Source organism: Cebus imitator, unplaced genomic scaffold, assembly GCF_001604975.1.
Source record: "Cebus imitator isolate Cc_AM_T3 unplaced genomic scaffold, Cebus_imitator-1.0 Scaffold37, whole genome shotgun sequence".
NCBI lineage: Eukaryota > Metazoa > Chordata > Mammalia > Primates > Cebidae > Cebus > Cebus imitator.
The window spans coordinates 458,157-480,316 of NW_016107352.1; the positions used below are offsets into that span (position 1 = coordinate 458,157).

The 22,160-nt window shown below is 33.8% G+C and overlaps 1 protein-coding gene across 1 annotated transcript in view; it reads right to left on the minus strand.

Moving 5' to 3' along the window:
• Nucleotides 1–21,255, minus strand: part of CALCR (calcitonin receptor) — a 74,836-nt gene extending 53,581 nt beyond the window's left edge. Inside the window, exons 1-5 of the mRNA XM_017525104.2 lie at nucleotides 21,205–21,255; nucleotides 13,612–13,765; nucleotides 11,839–11,949; nucleotides 5,358–5,470; nucleotides 1,124–1,215 (exon numbers count right to left, since the gene is read on the minus strand). Of these exons, the coding sequence (XP_017380593.1) occupies nucleotides 1,124–1,215; nucleotides 5,358–5,470; nucleotides 11,839–11,949; nucleotides 13,612–13,765; nucleotides 21,205–21,255 (521 nt within the window). The remainder of the gene's footprint in view (nucleotides 1–1,123; nucleotides 1,216–5,357; nucleotides 5,471–11,838; nucleotides 11,950–13,611; nucleotides 13,766–21,204) is intronic.
• Between the last annotated feature and the right edge of the window lie 905 nt (nucleotides 21,256–22,160).

Here is a 22,160-nt window from a genome sequence, read left to right on the forward strand (position 1 = left end):
TGATCTGTCTAATGTTGACAATGGGGTGTTAAAGTCTCCCACTATTATTGTGTGGGAGTCTATGTCTCTTTGTAAGTCATTAAGAACTTGCCTTATGTATCTGGGTGCTCCTGTCACATTTTTTAAGTGTGGATGATTGTCATCCGAGTCTACAAAAGGGCTTTTGTTTATCATTTCTGTGATACTACCATGACTATCATTGCTTCTAATAATAACTATAATAACAAGAATAATGATATCAAACACATATTTCACCTATGTTCAGACATGAATCCAGACACCTTACATGTATTATTTCATTTTTATCCAATTTACTTCAGTTTCTGACATATTTACTGAACTGTGTTGTGTCTAGAAAAAATACACATGTGGCTTACTCTGAATCTACATTTGTGAATATACTTCAGAAAACCAGCTTAGGACAATATTATGACTGCTTTATTTTCACTAGGATTTGTTGTGATGAAAGCATATATAACAGTTTCTAACTTAAATATACCATTACCTGTAAAGATCCTATTTTATATTCACCTAAGATGACAAGATAATTTAAAGTATTCAAGTTGTTCCTTGTGTGTTTTCTTATATTTTGCTTTCTAGCATAATTGTGTACCATAAAACCTAAAGACAAGCATTATTTAAATTAGGTTTTGCAGAAACATCCTCTGATGTGCTTGCTTATTCCTTAGTTTTACAAATGCTAACAAGTAATAATTAGGCAGGGTATATGTCGATTTGTGGCTATGGTCTCTAAAAATTAGAGTGGGGGTTAAAAAAGGTGGAGTATCCTCTCCTCCATCCTCAACAGAAACTTACCCGTAGTAAAAGGAACCTTTACCATATTACAACAGTGTGCTTATAGGTTCACAGGACTGTCTTATTTTGGGAAGCCTCGAGGCATAGTGCTTTTGAAAATGATATAAATTTATCCTGTTCTCCCCCTAAAAAGGGTTAAAAGCATATTTAAATTCATTTCATTTTTCTTACTACTTCATGAGTCCTAATACTGCATATTGCTTGTAATTTGCTGAAGACCCTTCCCCACCTTCACCTTGAAGAATTCACCATTTATTTCTGTAACTTTAAGGAGGAAATAAAGAGCAGATGCTGTAAGTGTACTTACTTGAAAAACACGAAAATCCCCAGGGAAATCACTAAGGTGAAAATTGATAAAGAATGACCCACGATAGCCAAATAGTAAAGGACGAATGCATCCTGGACAACAAAAAGTAAAAAAAAAAAAAAAAAAAAAAAAAAAAAAAAAAAAAAAAAAAAAAAAAAAAAAAAAAAAAAAAAAAAATTAAATTAATGAATGATTTATCAGAGAGAAAATTGTTTCTATTCCTAAATATGTGTAAATCAACAAATGTTTTCCCCCTTTTAAAAACCTACTACAATTATAACAAATATTACAGAGAATGAAATTATGTTTATTTTTATTCATATTACATTATGAAAATAAATTGTGATTTTCAAAGAATAATGACCCTTGAGATTCAAAAATCTATTTCAGAAGTAGTTTTTTCTTTCCTTTGGTTTTTTATTATGCTTTAAGTTCTGGGGTACATATGTAGACCTTGCAGGATTGTTACATAGGTATACACATGCCAGGACGGTTTGCTGCATCCATCCCCACCGTCACCTACATTAGGTCCTTCTCCTAATGTTATCCCTCCCCAATCCCCCCACTTCCTGCTCTTCCTCCCTTGGTCCCCCTAACTCCCAACAGGCCCCAGTGTGTGATGTTCCCCTCCCTGTGTCCATGTGTTCTCATTGTTCAACACTCACTTATGAGTGAGAACATGTGGTGTTTGGTTTTCTGTTTTTGTGTCAGTTTGCTGAGAATGATGGTTTCCAGATTCATCCCTGTCCCTGTGAAGGACATGAACTCATCCTTTTTTATGGCTGCATAGTAGTCCATGGTATTTATGTGCCACATTTTCTTTATCCAGTCTATCATTGATGGGCATTTGGGTTGGTTCTAAGTCTTTTCTATTGTAAACAGTGCTGCAATGAACATACATGTGCATGTGTCTTTATAATAGAACAATTTATAATCCTTTGGGTATATACCCAGTAATAGGATTGCTGGGTCAAATGGTATTTCTAGTTCTAGATCCTTGAGGAATTCCCATACTGTCTTCCACAATGGCTGAACTAATTTACACTGCCACCAACAGTGTAAAAGCATTTCTATTTCTCCACATCCTCTCCAGCATCTGTTGTCTCCAGATTTTTTAGTGGCGTGAAGTGGTATCTCAATGTGGTTTTGATTTTCACTTCTCTAATGACCAGTGATGATGAGCATGAAGTAGTTTTAAATGCATTAAAATTTATCATGTCAATTTCAATAATAATATAAAGTTCCTTGAGATTATTCAAAAATATATTTCAGAAGTAGTTTTAAGTGCATTAAAATTTATCATCCCTAAGCCCAGTAAACAATCCTCATAGGTTTTAACTTCTGGAATCTTTTAGACAGTGGATGCCTAATTCTATACCACAGAACTGGCAGAATAATAATCCACTTTCCAAACTGTCCTGACTCTCAGTATATATAGAGGGTAGAGAGTATGGAGGCGGGTTTCTGTGCCTTTGTTTAATATTATATCATTAGTATTTAGTTGGTTGAAGCTGAAAACTTTCCCCTTGGCAGCCATTTGATAGTTCTTTTTTTCACAATCATGGTTAATTTTATTTATTCTCCTATAACATTATGTTGATTTGGAAGAATGTCTTTATAAAATGCATCATGTCATAGCATCTTTTTTCCTAGTCATCACAATCTTTCCTTTCCTTATAATATAATTTTATCACAGAGAAAGGAGAGATTGATCCAGTCACCCATCTCTCTCTGTCTTCTCTGTTTCTCTTTGTCTGTTTCTATGTTTTTGGTCTTCTCTCTTTCTCTCTCTCTCTTACTCTCATTCCATTTTGACACTAGCCTTTACATTTTGTATTATTTAGCCAATCTCATCAATTATAATTGAAATAGACTTGAATCTATAGCAACTAGGGATTTTGTTTTCACTTGCTGTTTTTCTTAGTGAAGCATAATTTGTGTATTATTTTGTAGCTGTACTTGAATCTCTTGACTTTTGGTCTTAAGTTCCTTCCACAGTTTGTCGGGTCTTTGTATGAATGCAAATGTAGTGTAGATAAGTTGAATAACTTTTATGAAGTTCTTTGACTTCCTGGAATAAATGTGGCATTTATATGTCCTTGAACATTTTGATTCTTGTCAATTTCCTCAGGAAGAGTCACTAATTCTGCTAAAATGCATTCAAACTGTTCAGAACCCTTTGTTGATTATGTGCATTATTGCTGTCCTGAAATGAACATTCCTTTTCTAGACCTTAAAATTTTTAAATAGATTAATTAGCTTCTCCTAAGTTGTGCCTCTTGCATCATTTGACCAGGCATTCCATATTTTTTGGCATTTTCATTGTTGATACCACTCTCCTAATAGCACTTTTTACCCTTACAGGGAATGTTAATAAAGTTAGAATAGTTGGTTTATAGTTGGAGTTGATAAAATCTTGAGATAGCTTTCTTGGGAGGAATTTAGGAATCTTAAAAAAGAAATAGACACATACGCACAAACATTCACCTCCTATCTTTTCCCCCAGTAATTAATTTTCTGGCTGTTTTTCTAAGTTCACTGGTAGACAATATCAGGAGTGGCATTTTCTAAAAGTTCTTATTTCTAAATAGTTTGCTATGTAGAACAGTCTTTCCCCTTAAAATACTGTTTTTAATTTGGATATATATCTGCATCCCCTCTTCTGTCTTTAAAAAATCTTTGCACACTTTATTTCTAAGAAAAATGTATATAACTTAATTCATATTTTCAATTGCTTCCAGAGTACTCCTTTTAAAAACATTTGTTCTTCTGAAGTACAGTTGTCCAAATGCATAAGATTAAATCAGCAACTCATAATAGTTGCCATATTTTTGTCATTCTCAAGGTTGAGTTTCTTTTTTAAATGAATTCTAAGTTGGTTTCTTCAAATTTTAATGTGACTATATTTACATAGAATATTTGTGGAAAGCATTTTAATCATTATATTAGGTGCCTAGAGAGGAGCATTTCTTCTTTAAATTATTTTCTTCTTAGATGTGGCCAGTGTGTGTTAGAAGGCCAATGACAGCGCTAAGAATGATTTTGACTTGCACTATTTTCAGCCATTCAGTTAACATGATTATAATTTTTTTCTGTAACATCATAATCATTACTCATTTGGAAAATTCCCTGCTCTGTGACATAGTTTATTAATCAGACTTTATTAACAGCTCTCCATTAGGCTGTAGACATACATCTGATTCTCAGGGTGACTAAACCATTTGTAAAGAGATAAGTGGCTGTGGTGCCCTTAGCCTGTGCTTGTGATGAGATGTCCCTCCTATTCAACTGGTCTCTAAGCTATTTGTTTATTTCATTTGTTTTTGTTATTTGTTTTGTTTTTTAATAAAAGAAAACTTATCTGCACCCTGAAAGCATCTGAATAACAAACAAAAGCACTAACGTGCTTTTAGCTTTCAACTGAATAATTATTTAGTATACAAGCCTATCTTTGAAGGAAATAGTAGATTTATGTTAGAGTCAGCTGGGTTGCTTAGAAACACCCTGCACAACTAAACATTGACCAACTGCAACTCCCAGTTCTGTGGGATGAGAAGGCTGTAGACTTAGTGAACTTTTCAGATTTTTGATGCATCTGAGGAAGAAAGAGTATCTGTTCTCTACCCCCCGATTTTCTTAGATGAATTTTTCTAAGCAGAGATAATATTCAAAATATTTAACAGCCAGTAAAATGCAAATTCTAACAAATAAGAATGAACTTTGACTGAAAATGATCTAAACAGCCATACCTGTATCAATGGGCTGATGAGATGCTCCACTTTAGGAGTTCTTTCTATGCCTTATAGTAAAAACTAAGGTCATGGCCAAAACAAGGGAAGCATGTTATCTTACGACTTGTGGAAAAATCTGTAGTTTTGAAACTCTTCCAGGAATAGAGGATGCTAGAGAGTCCGTTGAAATGTTGTTTACTTTCTGGCATCATTGGGAACCCTTTCATCTGTTCTATGGACACTTATCCCCCTGCCATAAACGGTCTGATTCTGTATGCTCACAGAATTCAATTGACTCTTGATTCTGAATACCAACCAACTTGTGAAACATCATTTTCGCTAATGCTACTCTAGAGATTCCCTAAAATTTACCAGTTATCATATGATTTCCTTCCACAAAACCCGTTGACTTCTTGGTAGCAGATATTTTACAGTTATGCATTCATTTCTTTGTACAAATAATGACATTCTCACCTAATTGTGAAATGTGAAGTAGAACCTACCTGCAGTTTCTCAGGAGTGAAAGCATTGCACATAGTATAGTTGGACCAGGTTCGATTGTTTTCAGGATGTTTAAACCAAACACCTTTTTCATCACAGTATTTTGTAGCCTTTTCTGTTAATGAAACATAATAGTTATTACATTAATATCTCAAAATCCCAAGAAGGAAAAATAATAAAGCTTAAAAGCCATTCTAACATGTTAATCACTTTATAGAACTTTAATATGAATATGTGAATAGAGACTACCACGAATCATGTATTATACAAAGTGTATTAATATGCATTGTCTCATTTTATCTTTAGCAAAGCCATGCAAAGTAGGCATTCCTATCTTCATTTTAAAAATTCAAAGCAGACAGTGAGAGGAGTCAAGGAGCTTGAAAAGCCACTGAGATTGAACCAGGATGATTTAAATCCAAAGACATGGATATGCTTCAGACTCCAACATGAGTGCTACCTATACTCTACCTCATAACTTTTAAGAATTATATATATATATATATATACATGTGTATATATATTTATATGTATATATATACATGTATATATATATTTATATGTATATATACATGTGTATATATATTTATATGTATATATATACATGTATATATATATTTATATGTATATATACACATGTATATATATTTATTTGTATATATATACATGTATATATATATTTATATGTATATATACATGTATATATATATTTATATGTATATATATACACACATATATACATATATACGTATATATGTGTATATATATATGTGTGTATATATATAATTATACTTGAAGTTTTGGGGAACATGTGCAGATCTTGCAGGATCGTTATGTAGGTATACACATGCAATGGTGGTTTGCTGCATTCATCCCCTCATCACCTACATTAGGTATTTCTCCCAATGTTATCCCTCCCCAATCTCCCCACCCGCCACTATCCCTCCCCTAGCCCCCCAGCCCCCAACAGACCCCAGTGTGTGATGGTCCCCTCCCTGTGTCCATGTGTTCTCATTATTCAACACCCACCTATAACTGAGAACATGCGGTGTTTGGTACTCTGTTCTTGTGTCAGTTTGCTGAGAATGATGGTTTCCAGATTCATCCATGTCCCTGCAAAGGACATGAATTCATCCTTTTTTTATGGCTGCATAGTATTCCATGGTATACATGTGCCACATTTTCTTTATCCAGTCTATCATTGATGGGCATTTGGGTTGGTTCCAGGTCTTTGCTATTGTAAACAGTGCCAAAATGAACATACATGTGCATGTGTCTTTATACTAGAACAATTTATAATCCTTTGGGTATATACCCAGTAATAGGATTGCTGGGTCAAATGGTATTTCTAGTTCTAGATCCTTGAGGAATTCCCATACTGTCTTCCACAATGGCTGAACTAATTTACACTGCCACCAACAGTGTAAAAGCATTTCTATTTCACCACATCCTCTCCAGCATCTGTAGTCTCTAGATTTTTTAATGATTGCTATTCTAACTGGCATGAGGTGGTATCTCAATGTGGTTTTGATTTGCATTTTTCTAATGACCAGTGATGATGAGCACCAAAAGCAATGGCAACAAAAGCCAAAATAGACAAATGGGATCTAATTAAACTTAAGAGGTTCTGCACAGCAAAAGAAACAATCATTAGAGTGAACTGGCAACCAACAGAATGAGAACAAATTTTTTCAAGCTACCCATCTGAAAAAGGGCTAATATCCAGAATCTAATTTACAAAGAACTAAAGCAAGTTTACAAGAGAAAAACAAACAGCCCATCAAAAAGTGGGCAAAGGATATGAACAGACACTTTTCAAAAGAAGACATTTATGTGGCTAACAAACATATGAAAAAAATACCTCGTAATTTTTTAAGACATTAAACTTTTGATTATAGATGGAAACTACTGGAGAAGAACAAGACCATACCTTTCTTTATTTATTTGCAATGTTTTTTCATTAGATTAACTGTATAAAACAGTAGTTTTTTTTTTTTAATCAAATGATCAAATCTTCCCAATCACATATGGTTAAATCAAATAGAACAAAGAAATCCACAACTAAGGAATATGTCAAGCGGTCATTTTTCTGCCTCCCAAGAGATTTCATTTGAATAATCTCTCTTCATCCCACAGAAAATGTATAGGAATCCAGGCTTTAGTTTTTATTATTTACTTATTAAAATACCTCATAGATGCTAGTTAATGAAATTCTTAACTCAGCTGGATTGGCATACTAAATGGGGGCCAGGCCCTATGCTAAACACTTAGCAGAATTTTCTTCTTTAACGTTAATGATGGCACTTTGAGGTGAATATTGCTTTCCCATTTTATATATAAGTAAATTTTACTTCCATAACTAGCAGGTAGTAAGGTCAGGAATCAAATCTGAGTCTATTTGATTCCAAATCTATTGCAGAGCTATTAAGCACTAATTAAGCTGCTTATTTCTGTGGCAATGTGTTAAGTGGTCAAAGCGAACACAACAGCCAAGCCCTTATTGTTAAGATGCAGATGTAGGTGAGAAAATAAGATGATGGAAATGGCAACTGGAAGTTGGATTTGGCATAGAAATAAAAGATTACACTGGTTTGACCCATTTTTTTTTCATTGCTTAACAAAGAAGAGGAAAGCCTGGCATCTTACAATCCTTCCAACCCACAGGTCAGTGATTCTGGGGTTGCTCACTGAGGTTAACAGTTCTACTTAGACTAAAAGTTTTCTGGAGGAAAAGGACAAGAAGACTTTCTTTGAGCCCTGAGAAAGAACCTTTCCAAGTGCTTGCTTTGTGGTGCCTGCTACTTCCCATCGGGCTTATTATTTTTTCAATTATTTTTGTGTGATATATACAGTACTGGTTACAGTATGATAAAGCCTTGGTACTTTTTGAATTTTAATTTTTTAGGCAGTGTATATGTATCAGTACAAAGTGAAGTTCCAAAGTTGATAGAAATAGTAAGTTCTCGTGGTGATCACTTACGATCTCTTTGGTGAAATTCACACTAAAATATTAGGCCATGATAGCAAATACTGTAATTTTTAAAAATAACATTTGATAACTTACTATATGCCAGACCCTACATCAAGTGCTGTTTCTTAAAAATAAGTAAGAAAACGTCTTTGTTCTGTATTTTGCTTAATTATTAACTTAGTATATATCTGAGATTCTGGGTAAAGTGCATGAGACTGGGAAATCACAATATATATTGGGAGTAAAAAGTGGTCAGAATGGTGAGATAATATTTATCAAGACATTATTACCAGTAGGATAAACACATTGTAAAACTAGTATATTGTTAGCAAACAACTGAAATGGCACTTAAATAAAATTAGAATTTAGTTGAATTGCTGTCTAAAAAAATCCTCTCATTTGTATTATAATACTGGTCTACAATATTCTAATTTGGAACTGGAAATCTCATCAGTGATCAAGGTTATCTATATTTCATTCCAGTGACCTAAAGAATTTTAGGTAATGTTGTTGGCAACAAGAGAATATTTAAATTCTAACCTCTGAATTAGCCAAGCAACTGAAAGAAAAAATTAGATTGAATTAAATAACATAAAAATAATCAGCAAATAAAATGAATATACTTGCCAAATTTAATCTGAGTTATTCAGATATTCTTTAGTTCTTCAAAGCACCCATGCAATACGTTTATTGTCTGAGAGAGCAAATAGCAACCCTAGATTGGCATAATACACAGGGAGATTTTGCAAGTGTATTTGGAATATTTACATCTTTGATAATTTCTCAGGGAAAATGTTTTTGAAGCATTTTTCTATGTTGACAAAGGCAAAGTATTGTCATACCTATAGATAATGCTTTTATAGATGGCTGTTTTCTTTTTTAGCACAAGATGTGGAAGTCAAAATCATATGGTAATATTTGAAAAACACTGCCATAGTGTTTTTTTTTTTTGTTTGTTTTTTTTTTTGTGGCAGAGTCTCGCTCTGTCCCCAGGCTGGAGTGCAGTGGTGCAATCTCAGCTCACTACAGCCTCCACCTCCTGAGTTCAAGCAATTCTCCTGCCTCAGCCTCCTGAGTAGCTGGGACTACCGGCACCTGCCACCACATTTAGCTAATTTTTGTATTTTTAGTAGAGACAGGGTTTCACCATGTTGGCCAGGCTGATCTTGAACTCCTGAACTTGTGATCCACCCACCTCGGCCTCCCAAAGTGCTGGGATTACAGGTATGAGCCACCATGCCCTGGCCAACAAACTCTAAAGTATCTCTATTGGACACTAACAATGTGTGGAAAAGGGTTAGAACTAATCACAAAAAATTGATGTTGAAAATTTGTCAGTGATTTTGCTAATGCTATTCGTCAATTACAACCCTTCCAAGATCATTTGCAATTTTTAAAAGTGGCCACATTTCATCTTTATTATATTGCAAAAAGTAGTTTTTTAAAATAAAATGAACATAATTTGGTTTATTGAAGTTATGTAGCCATGTATGGGAAAATATATTGTATGCAGAAAGAGATATTACTCTTAAAGGAGGTCATTCAACTCATAAACAAGACTATAGGAAATGGTATTTTTTGTTTGTTTGTTTTAACTAAAGTCTAGATCTAGGCATTTCTTGGCATTAACTGTTGCAACTATCAAGAATTTGTCCTCCTTCACCTCACGAGTCTTTCAGTATTTGAAGAAAGGATTATGTTTGCTCTGGGTCTTCCTTTTACAAACCAAACATCCCCCATTACTGTTCGCTTACAGCCTGGAGACTTTCCACATATGCTTTGATAATTGTTATTTTTCTCTAAAATACTCTATGTTTGGACTGACCCATGAAAAGTAGGGTATGCCTCTCTCACTCTAGAGTCATGTGGAGTAACTACTTGCAGATTCTGACATCCTATCCCTTGAGATTCAAATTCTATTGATCTGGAGAGGGAGCAGGCATCTGCATTTTTTTAAAGCTCACCACTTTTTTTTCAGTTTTTGAAAGGACATCTGGGTGGAGAATCACTGTCCCAAATCATATTTGGACCATCTTAGCTTTGTGCCATTAACGTTGTTTGTTTGGCTTTAAGTGCAGGGCTGTAAATGCTTCTTTGTTAAATTTGCTTTTTACATTCCAGCATATTCCTTAGAATGTCAGCCTATTTTGAATTTCAATACAGTTGTTTGCTCTTTCACTATCTGTCTTTCACCAAAGACTTTTTCCAAAGTGAAATCTCTGGCATTTCATTAATGTGTTTTGTACATCATTAAGATGTAAGCTTTAGAGCAATAATAAAATCCTAAAGAATTTAAGTTTGGGGTGTGTGTGTGTGTGTGTGTGTGTGTGTGTGTGTGTGTGTATATATATATATATATATATTCCAAACTTAAATTATAAATATATATATATATAAAATATAATTTATATTTTTATATATATTTATAATTTAAGTTTGGTATATAGTATATTTTTCAGATATACTTTTAAAGTGAATTTGTCCCTCAGCTGAGAGGTTTCTATATAAGAACCAGGCTGAAAAGATGGATCGATGCCTGGAAATCTCTGATTTGTTGAACAAAACCTTGCCTTGTAGTCAATATTTATATATACTTTGGCAAGAGCCCCACTGCTACTTTGGAACTGGTCTAGTAGCCTCAATTGCACTACAGCTCTTTGTGCCAATCAAGTTACTTCTAATGTAGTAGTCAAATCAAGATTAATGAAACATCATTTATTGGGAATAATCAATAAGGGACTGAAGGATTATCATCAAATAGCATTTAATTAGAGATTCCAGGAATGTAGCTGGTTTAGGACCTGGCACAAGGCCCTTTCTTTCTTCACATCCCAACTTTTCCATCACAGTGGGAATTCCCAGAAGTGGCTGGCCTGCACTGGTTTTAAAAGTGGTCCTCTGCGATCCCACTTCCATTATCTTGCCTTACTGAGGTAAAATTTTGTTTTCAGGGACAAATTCGATCTTTTAGTCTTGAAGGAAGCACAGAAAGCATCTTTCAAACATTGTTTCAGGGGTAGACTCATTTGTCTTCTTTAATTGGGATCCTAGAGCCACTTAACCCCTGTAGGCTCAGGCTTACTTTACTCTTGTGAAAAAATTTCATGCATTAACAGGGACTTCTATGTTGTGCCCGTAGTTAATTCATTTAGTTTCAGCATCTGGGTCTCCTTTGTAACTAAGATTTCTACCCCCTTTTCTGTGAGACAATTGAAGATTTTTAAAAACTCACATTTAAATAAAAATATTCATAGAGTTTTAGAAAAGCTATGTTTATAAACCAGAATTTAATACCAACGTGTACAACTGACCAGCAATATAACTTTTAAAAAAAAGGACAGCTTGTAATATGGGTACAACTAAGTAGTATTTCAATTAAGGAAATGCCTCAGAACCTGCTAAAATGTGGAGTATGATTAGGTAGGTACATTTTGTATCTGATTTTCTTTTCAAAACCATGAAAACTCTAAAAGCTTTATAGCAAGAACATAAAATGAAAATAAACAGTCTACCTGATGGATCAAAATCTGGAAAATAATCTGGGCAGAGCTGATAGGACAGTACTCCAGCCGGTGTGTCATCCCAGCACAGCCATCCATCCCAGGTGCGATTGCAATACGGACCTGGCCATTTAGAAGAAAATTAATATTGAATCCATGTGGATGTAACTAAAAGAGAAGATTGATCCCAAGACAATATTACATGTAGCTGAACTCACTACACCAGTCATAGCCACCTACATTTCAAACAAGCCAAAGTCATTTATTTTGGAAATAAAGTTTCTAAAAACTTTATTTATTCTTTATTCTTAGCATATCTGTGACCAAATTATCTCACTGACAAACAGGGTTCTATTCCTATTTTGTAAAAAGTTCCAAGGTTGAGCCATCAAAAAAGCAAATAGCCCCAAAGATTGCAAGACCCTGTCTCTCAAAAGCAAAAACAAAAACTGCCCCAAACCATGAAGATTTACATCTACAAAGATATTCAAAAGAATCAGATTCAGGCTTTCAAGAAAGTTCAAAAAAATTATTTTAAAAATGAAGAAAATGCTCAGAAAACTCAGAAAATATCAGTCCTGTGTTTTTATTGTCTCATTGGCTTCAAAGAAATGGTCTCTCCTCTGGTCAAAGTTATATCTAATCCCTGTTCAGTTCTTGATAAATACTGAGACTACCGTAGACAGAAGAATAACATGTATCTGCCTTTCTGTTAACTTGATGTTTTTGTTTAAAGGAAAATGCTAAAAATAAGAACTACAAACTAAAACTTGAACTATTTGAAAGCAAAGAATGTATAGTAACAGAGTACATTTAACCATTTTTTTTCCCTACTAAGTGGGGTTGTCTTAAAATGTACATGGTTATAGGCCAGATGCAGTGGCTCAGGCCTGTAATCCTAGCACTTTGGGAGGCTCACTTGAGCCCAGGAGTTGGAGACCAGTATGGACAACATGGCAAAACCCCATCTCTACCAAAAAATTACAAAAATTTTCCAGGCAAGGTGGCATGCACCTGTAGTCCCAACTGCCTGGTAGGCTAATGTGGGAGGATCATCCTGGGCAAAAGAGTGAGACTCTGTCTTGAAAAAAAAGAAAGTATTTGATTGTAAAAGATCTTACTGACTCTTTCCAAATGCCTCAGGGGACAAGTAGGGGAATTTAAAGGGATGTTACAATGAGTTTGCTCATCACATCTCCCCCCTTTGTTTTTCCATGGGTCCTCTACAGCTAATATATGTTTAGACCTGAAAATATATGGGCAGTCACAAAGAGCCATTCTAGAAAAGGTGGTAGACAAACAATGTCTGGCTAGGAGGTATCTTTTTCTAATTCTCCTGGAAACTGGGGCCAGAAAGGGTGGAAGAATAGTATGGGTTACCAACCAATTGACAATTAAAGGGAAGGTACTACCTAATTAATCCAAGCAAGACAGAGTTTGATAGGTTCCACCTCAGGCAAGTTCTCTGCCCACTATTTTCCAATTCCCTTTCCTGTCAGTTTCCCTGTCCCCTCCCTTCCCTCAGTCCTGTATTGTTCCTGCTCACCAGGTGTGAATACTGAGTTATTGCAGTAATTTTATCATGAGGGCAGATGTTAGCCAAACTGTAGTCAGATGAACTTGAATAAAGAAATTAGGCATGTCCATTGCATGAAATACACAAACATACCACAGTGTGAAAACTGCTGGCATATTAAATTAAAATTATTCAACACATATTTAACCATGAAAGAAAATATCTTTAATGGTGTTTCAACATATATTCATTTATATTTTTCTTTTTACCTTCTCCTTGGTATGGGGGTAACTGCCTCATTCGCTCATAGCATTTGTACTGTGCATCCATCATCTTCTTTCGTCCTACGACGTAAAGAAATGGCTCCGGCTCTATTGTTGAATAGGTTTGATTTGAATTGGTAGGAAAAATTGTGGTTGGGTTCTGTATTAAAAAGAAAAATTGGTTACTTATAGACAGGAGGAATGGGTGAGCACAAATAAATGAGACAATGAAAAAGTTTTCGAAAATGTTTATTTTTCCTTCTCTAAGCAATACTTATTCATGGTCTCCATGTAGAATTCTTTTTCATATATATAACTAAAAATGTATTTACATTTCATTTACAGATTCTACCTGCAAGTCTTATATTTGCATGTTTCCATTTGCTATTGAAAATGGATAACACATACACACTCACACTCCTCTTTATCAGCTAGAATTGTTTTAATTTTACCATGATTCTAAAGTTTAAACAAAACAAATAATCTGATTTCCAAAAAATACAAATATTAAATCAACTTTGCCTTACTCTTAAGAATCATGAATCATGTTATTAAAAAATAGACATAGCTCAATAAATGTGCTTTTTTATTTGATTCTTTTAGCTAAATTATATTGGTGCTGTGTACACTGCCAGAAATATACCCCATTTATTCCATGGAATAAACAAAATATGTTTTCTGCTCCTCATAATTGACCATAATCTCCTTAAATTGGTTTCAATAGCAGATGACCTGTACAGGGCAATTTATTTTCCCTAATGAAAATCAGTGTATTTATTAGATATTTTTATCAGCACATTTGCATTTTGGGTACAGATTGACAATAGTTTTTTTCAGTTTCAGTTAATCATTACTGTCAGAAGTCTCTGTTTCTCAAAGGTAATATGTCTGTGACTGTTTGAAAAGATCACTCTGTCATACTGTCCTTTCTAACTTGTGTTTATACAGATTTCAGTTTCTTTTGTGGCTATGGCCAGTGTTTTTAGTGGTTCAGGAATCTGTGACTTTTTAATATGCATGGTCTGCATAGAGATTTTTTTTTTTTTTTTTTGAGAAGCCTAAAAACATCAGCCTATACTGACTTTCCTTTTTCTGAAGTTAGGAATACTGCTTAATATCTATCATACCCATTGTAACTTCAATTCTAAGATTGAAGTTTCTCCAATTGTATTGATGGCAGAAGTGGTATTACGTACTCTCCTGTATGTGCCAGTTTCTAAACAAAACTCATCCCTATTGAGTTGACATATGTATTCCTAGATCTTCATGGTGAATTCTCATTGTTTTCCATGCATGCCATTGTGTATGTCTGACATGACAGCACATCACTAACTGCTAAGCTGTCCAGCACACAATCCAATCAAAATTCAAAGTTTGGAGGGAATAGGGAGCAAAAACAGTCAGGATGGCTACAGATACAAGGTAGAATTTGAATTGAACTTTGAATAAAATTATGTAGTTTCTGCATAGGCATAGGAGAGACAAAAGGCTTTTGGGATGGAGGGAGCTTTCCCACAGAAGTCTGGAGGTTGGAAATGACATGCATGAGCCATCGTGAGGAAACCATCTTGCATGAAGGGGAGCATGTTTTAAGGTAAGAAGGTCAGGACTTGGCTTCCAAGACTCTGCATTATTTGATATTCAGATAACAAAAAAGAGTTAAAACTTGTTTTGTCACTTTGAGTAGGTTAGCGACCTCTCACTAGATCTGTTCCCTCAACCTAGGAAATGTAAAATAAGAAGACTAATAAAAATAATATTTATCATCTATGATATTGTGAAGATGAACAAGAAAATAAGCACAAAGTATCAGTGACATGAAAGTCAAAACATTTTAGCTAATATTGTTAAAACATGATAGTGTAACATAATATAGTATGACAAAGACATTTTATAGATTTTTGATCAGTGAAGGTTGTCAAAGGAGAATTTTTAGTAAAACTCATGCAGCAGGCATCAGATGTCCACAGGTTAAAGTTGCAGGGTGAGGTGGGGGCAACCAGGAAGTTGAAGGCCTGGCTAGACTGGATTCATCCATGCTGGAACAAGAAAGTGCCACTCTTAGCACCTTCTCAAATAATCAAAACATAAAGGCATATTTGAATACAAGGAATGTAAAACAGTAATAGTCAAATGGCCCAGATATTTAACCTAGATATTTGGGAAAAAAATAATTCCCAAGAAACAAGAGCTGCTTGGAAAGGAAATTGTTATTAGGGGAAACTTCTTCCTCGTGGTGAGTAAGCCCTATTTTGGATTAGTTGTGGAGATGATAGCAAGCCATCCCAGTGGAAATAGCTTGCAAAGAGAAGAGGGTGAATATTCATTATTTTTATAACATTACTGTGATAATTCAAATGGACACCATTTGTGAATAAAGTTCATTCTACTCTTTAGACTTTTTATGTCTAATTTTAATGTCTTGAATTTGTCAGGAGAGAAAGTAATGAACCCACAAAATTGATTAGAACTGTGAAAATCCTTTACCAATGGAGCTGAACACAATTCTATTGATATATGACACTTCCCCCTGGTCTTCAGATCAGTCAGCAAATATCACATTTGATGAGCCCAACATTGTGCCAGATGCTGAGGATACAGTGCTCAATAAAATAAGTATAGATCCTGCTTTCATACAGGTTACAGTCTGACAAGATGGATCAATAATATAAAATATGTTTCTGATACCAGAAATTATAAACAATAAAGAATCATCAGTCATAAAATTCTTAGATATTCCTAATAGAATTGGAACATGGTTTGTGAAACTTTTTAAAAAAGAGTATTTTGAGGGGATTCCATGTTGAGGCTTCTTTTTTTAGTTCATTACCCAACATTTGTATGAATATGTGAGTTTTAAAACTTCAGTTAAATATCAGGTAACCATCAAAAAAAGGATGGATCATGATGCCTTCACAATAGAGGTATTAATTATTGGTTCAGCTTATACATTTATTTAAGATTCTTCTTTTGTGGCTCTAGTAATCTTCAGTTAATATTAGAATGATAATTTGATACATTATTAATTTCTGGGCCATTTTTCTCACCATCTTCAAATTAGATGGAATATGATGTCATATAAAAATCTTTTCTGTCACTTGTATTAGATATGTTAAACACTAGGAAATATTTTGTTTAAAGCTGGCTTTCTTCCCAAAAGTAACATTCTGAATTCTCTTTTTATGCAACTGACACTCAACCAAGAGATTTTCATATAGACCATGGATAAATAGTATGTCCAAGGATATCAAGTGGAAAACCCTATGCTTGTATTTTAAATTACATGTTCATTTGCTTTAATGCAGTTTTAACATCAGTAACAGTGGAAATATGACAGTTTGAATACAAGTAGTTATAATTCATGCTGATAAAAGTAGCTTCCATCTTATCATTCTTGCAATATTGAAACAAACTCTAGTGAACTTGTTTAAAGCTGGTTCAGTAGAGATTGTCTCAACACTGAAGGAATGAAAAATTAGAACCTCTGTTGTCAGATGAGCAGTAGTCATCTGCGTCAGTTCCTGGTCTGGTTCACATTTGAGCGTTGAAGATGGAATTTTCCCAGCAGTAGATGAATGTCTCAGTGACCTTCTTCCTAAAATAACATACCCATTGGGGCATTCTGTTTATATATATAGTCATTCTTTGGTATACTCAGGGGATTGGTTACAGGACCTCCTGTGGATACCAAAATCTGAGGATGCTTAGGTCCTTCATATAAAATAGTGTGGTATTTGCATACAACATGTGTATATCCTCCCAATTTATTTAAATTTTCCCTAGATTATTTATACCTAGTACAATGTAAATGTGATGTAAATAGTTGTTATACTGTATTGTTTAGGGAATAATAACAAGAAAAATAGTCTTGTTTTTAGTACAATCTTTTCTTCAATATTTTCTGTCTGAGATTGGTTCAATCAATGGATGTACGATCCATGGATTTGGAGGGCTGACTGTATAGATAGAGATAGATAGATAGATAGATAGATATAAACATATAAATGTATGTATATGTATGCTTATATATATGTAATATATGATTCCAATGATGGAATTACTACTGCTTAAAAAATAACACATATACAAATTTCATAAAGTTTATTAAATGTTAAACTTTTGCTGCTAATTTTATACAAATAAGAATTGCTGGGAAGGTTGGTATTATTTTCAACAATACAGAGACTAAATAAAACCAGTAGTGATTAGACGAAACTACCAAGCAATGTAAAATACTTAACATATCTTACTTATTATAAGTGTTATGTCTATACTACATATTTGGGGATTTAAATAAATACATGATTATATGATCACATCCAGATAGAAATGAGATGTTAAGGCCATATTTTTTTTCTGAATAAACATCAGTGTTCAAAACTTGACATATAAACCATCTTACATGATTTTTCAACAAACGAACAAATAAACAAACCTCATAATTGTTGTCCCATGTAGCAGTTTAGCTGCCGTATATGTGATGTCACTCCTAAAGGATCAAGTAAATGGCGCCACACATACGACCACCAAGCTGCCACCAACAGCAGTAGTCAGCAGCTAAAACATCATTGTTTATTTCAGTCAACAAATACTTTGAGTGCCTCTAACATGTCAGGCACTGGTTCTGGAAATTCAGCAATGAACAAAACTGGCAAGCCACCTGCTCTCATGGAGCTTACATTCTAGACTTTATCCACACTAATCATGGAGTCCAGAGGAAAGCAATCTGATTTGAAATGGTCATATGCTTATGCAATTCCTACTGTGATGTAGGACAGTCAGGCTGCTTTTGGGTTACAGGAAGTTTCTAGAAGTACAGAGACAGTTACAGAGCTGTTCTTCATGGAACTTTGAGAAATGGTTCATCTCTGCAGTAGTTCAAGCCCACTGAGTATATAGACCCAAGCTGCTGTGCTGAAGGGCGATCTTCCTATTGATTGCCACAGGAAAAACTGCTCTAAAAAGAATATACACACTGGGGTCTGTTGGGGGGAAATAGGAAAGGGACAGTGGGGGGTGGGGAGTTGGGGAGGGATAGCATGGGGAGAAATGTCAGATATAGGTGAAGGGGAGGAAGCAAATCACACTGCCACGTGTGTACCTATGCAATAATCTTGCATGTTCTTCACATGTACCCCAAAACCTAAAATGCAATTAAAAAAATAAAAAAAAAAAGAATATAAACCTAGAATCCACAAACTGATGTAACCAATGGGATTTTGATGTCACCATCCTTAATGTTGATAATATATATAATTATTTTTGCTTTTCAGTTACTTATACTTTTCAAAATAAGAAAGGACAAAGTACAATGTTGTAAAAGTATTAGCTCTGATTCTTCTAGATAAGATCAGATGCCTGGCTGGTGTACTGTGTAATTCTAGTTACATTATACAAACAACAAAACTGCAAATATTGTTATTCAAAGCAAATAGGTGAATATAGCTAAGTAAACAAATAACAATAACACCTGGTCTGAAGAACCTAATTTTTTATGTCTTCATTATTGTTGTTGGAATTGTTGTCATCAGCATCATTACTAGCATTTTTTTCTGAGAGCTCACTCTATATCACCACTGTTTTAAACTTACTGTATACCTCAATAAGTAAGGAAGGAGAAGAATTGAGTGGGTGAAAGAGACTAATGGAAAGTGGTGACCCAAACTGATATTATAAAAACTATATGAAAATCGAGTTGAATGTTTAATAGATAGTGTATTTTCACAATAATCTATTGTCTAAAAAGTAATATTTTGGATTAATTAGGAACATTGTCATTTAAAAATATATTTTTTCTCTGAGAAGTGTCAGTGTGAACATAACAAATGTTTTGAAGAAAATGAACTTATCAGTTTTGTTTTATGGATGAATCCTCCAAATCCAAATATGTAATCCAAATACAGACAGAGTGGCAAATGTCTCTCTGTCACAGCAAAGAGAGCACAAAGCTGTTTAAGTGCCCTGTTCAGTTATGCTTGCTGGTCAAGGGATGCCCACAAACCATAAAATGTTTCTGTATATGACTCATGCAAAGATGTGAAATATTTTCAATTTTTAATTATAGATTACATTAGGTAAAAGTTTTGAATAAAAATGACCTACTTTAGTTTATTTAACACACTAAGAATTATCTATAGTCTTGATAGTAAAAAAGTAATTAGATAATCTTCAAATGATTTTGTTAGTATTTAGTGGTTTCTTTAGCTTTTCTTTTGTCATCTTCAATTATTTCCTTTATGAAACATGATTATTCAAAAATATTCAAATATACTAGATCACTTAAGATTTCATTTGAGCTATAAAAATAACAATATCAATAATATATAGCTATATTTTTACATCTATAGAAGACATCATAAGGCCTGGGTATTTACAGCCAAATTATTCTACTAGTTTCCATGGTAGTTTTTGTTTAGTGTTTTTATATTTCCAATGACATAAAGTAACCTGCATTTCCAAATACTAATTACTTTTAGAAAATTATACTATTAAGTTGTCTAAAGAAATATTTAATAGGATAAAATGATAAGATAGCCTGACAATAAGTTATGTTCATTATCCAAATAGGTGCAAAAGGGTTGCATTAACAGTCATTCCCATAAACCATTTATTTGATATATAATTTTACAAAATAAAAATTGCCTTACAAATTCAATTAACGTTTATGGAATACTAGTAATATTTTTTTCTTCAATAATATAAAGACAAACAGTTTAGACAGACTTGTAGGCCTATAAATACACATTAATAAACAATGGAAATCCTGGAACCCTATGCAAGCTTTGTGTGGGTGAGTAGGACAATATGAGATATTCAGTGATCTTTGCTGCCAGCTGTAATTCATTGACAAGTGTTATTCTGATGTGATAGAAAGGATAAGGAGCAAGGTAGTTCCACACTAATTTATGTAATATTTAATCATCTCCCATTTATGTGCTATTGAAGCTGATGTGATGGTGGGTTAGCAAAGTTGACACAAATAATAGGCATTGATAGTGATTTATAAGATGATTATATTTCTGGTTACTTGGTAAATCTTTTAGGAATAAAACAATATAGAATTACATAAACTAAACATAATTTAAAAGGCTGGAAAAGGGTTATAGAATAATAGTGGTATATAAAGACTTGAAGATTCCGTAGTCAGTTTTTGATGAAAAATACATTTGAAATCATTAGCCAGACTGAAAGAGTTCAGATGTTTTAAAAGGATTGAACAGCTCAGAAACTATAATTCAAATCATAGTTTGGAACTATAATTTAAAACATAGTTTTTCAACTTGAAAAACGTTTTATCTGAGAACATTATTTACTGTCTATGTTAATTTCTAAGATAATATGGAGATGTCTCAATGCTAAAGTTTAGTAAACACAGCTCAAATTTCTAGGTAGACCATAAACACTAATTTAAATTAGAGACAGTTCAGAGGGTAGATTTGTTAACAAAATATTAAGTAAAATAATGGTTTTGAGGAAATTAGTTTTGGGTCTGGAAACCAATGCCTACCCTTGCAAATGCTAATTCAGTCACACTCAAAACATTCTTCCTTATTCAGCATTCCTCATTAGCATGGCTTAGGATGATTTTGTTTTACTTACATGTAGAAAAAGAAATAGTGCCAAGAACCGGCTTGTGAATATGAACCTCATTTTTGGTTGTTGAAGATTTCTTTGTCCTAGAAAAATATAAAAGCAACAAAGACTTAAATTAATATATCTCTAATATTGGCTATGGCATTTCATTTACTTTTCTTTCTATTGACTGAAAGAGGATCAGCATCCCAAGACACCCTAAAAAAATGTAAGGAAGAACAGTATGCTTGTGAAGCAAAGCAGTGCAGATTCCGATGTTCTTCCTGTCAACTAGATTGTCATCCTTGAGCCCCTCCTACTAAGAAATTCTGGTACTACCTTTGCGTATTAGGACAGAAATAAAGAAATTCCAAAAGAGCAAGAGCAACCCACGTTGGCGTCAGTTAACATATGTCATCAATAAAGCTGCTGAAAATTGCAATGAAGATATCTACCAAGAAGTCACCTCACTGGACATGAACAAATAAAGTCTATAAGTTGTGAAAGATTAATAGTCATGCCCTTTAGGTAATCTAAGGCCAATTCTAAAAGTAGCCTTAATTAAAGCTATGAGTAATTTTCTTTCCTATAAATGTTTCTTTAAGCTCCAAGTTGCTAGTAAGAACAAATTTCTTCCATAGCAATGATTGAGGATGTCGTCTAACAGCTCACCATTCATACTCAAGAGCATAATATCCAAACAGGCTGCTTACTCACAAATATCAAACAGTTTTTCATGGCTCTGCAGATAATTTTAGACAAGAAAATATAAGAAAGGGTTAAACATTTGAAATACACGTATATTTCTTTTCATCAGTGGGATTTGTGTGAAACCTACATTCCAACTAGGGGTGAGTGGTTATGATTGCATCAAAGTGGTAATTGCCCCTTGCACTATATCCATTGCATTACCTATAGAATTTATATATCCTTTATCCAGGAGAACCTCCCCAGCCAGCAAGACAGGCCAACATGCAAGTTTG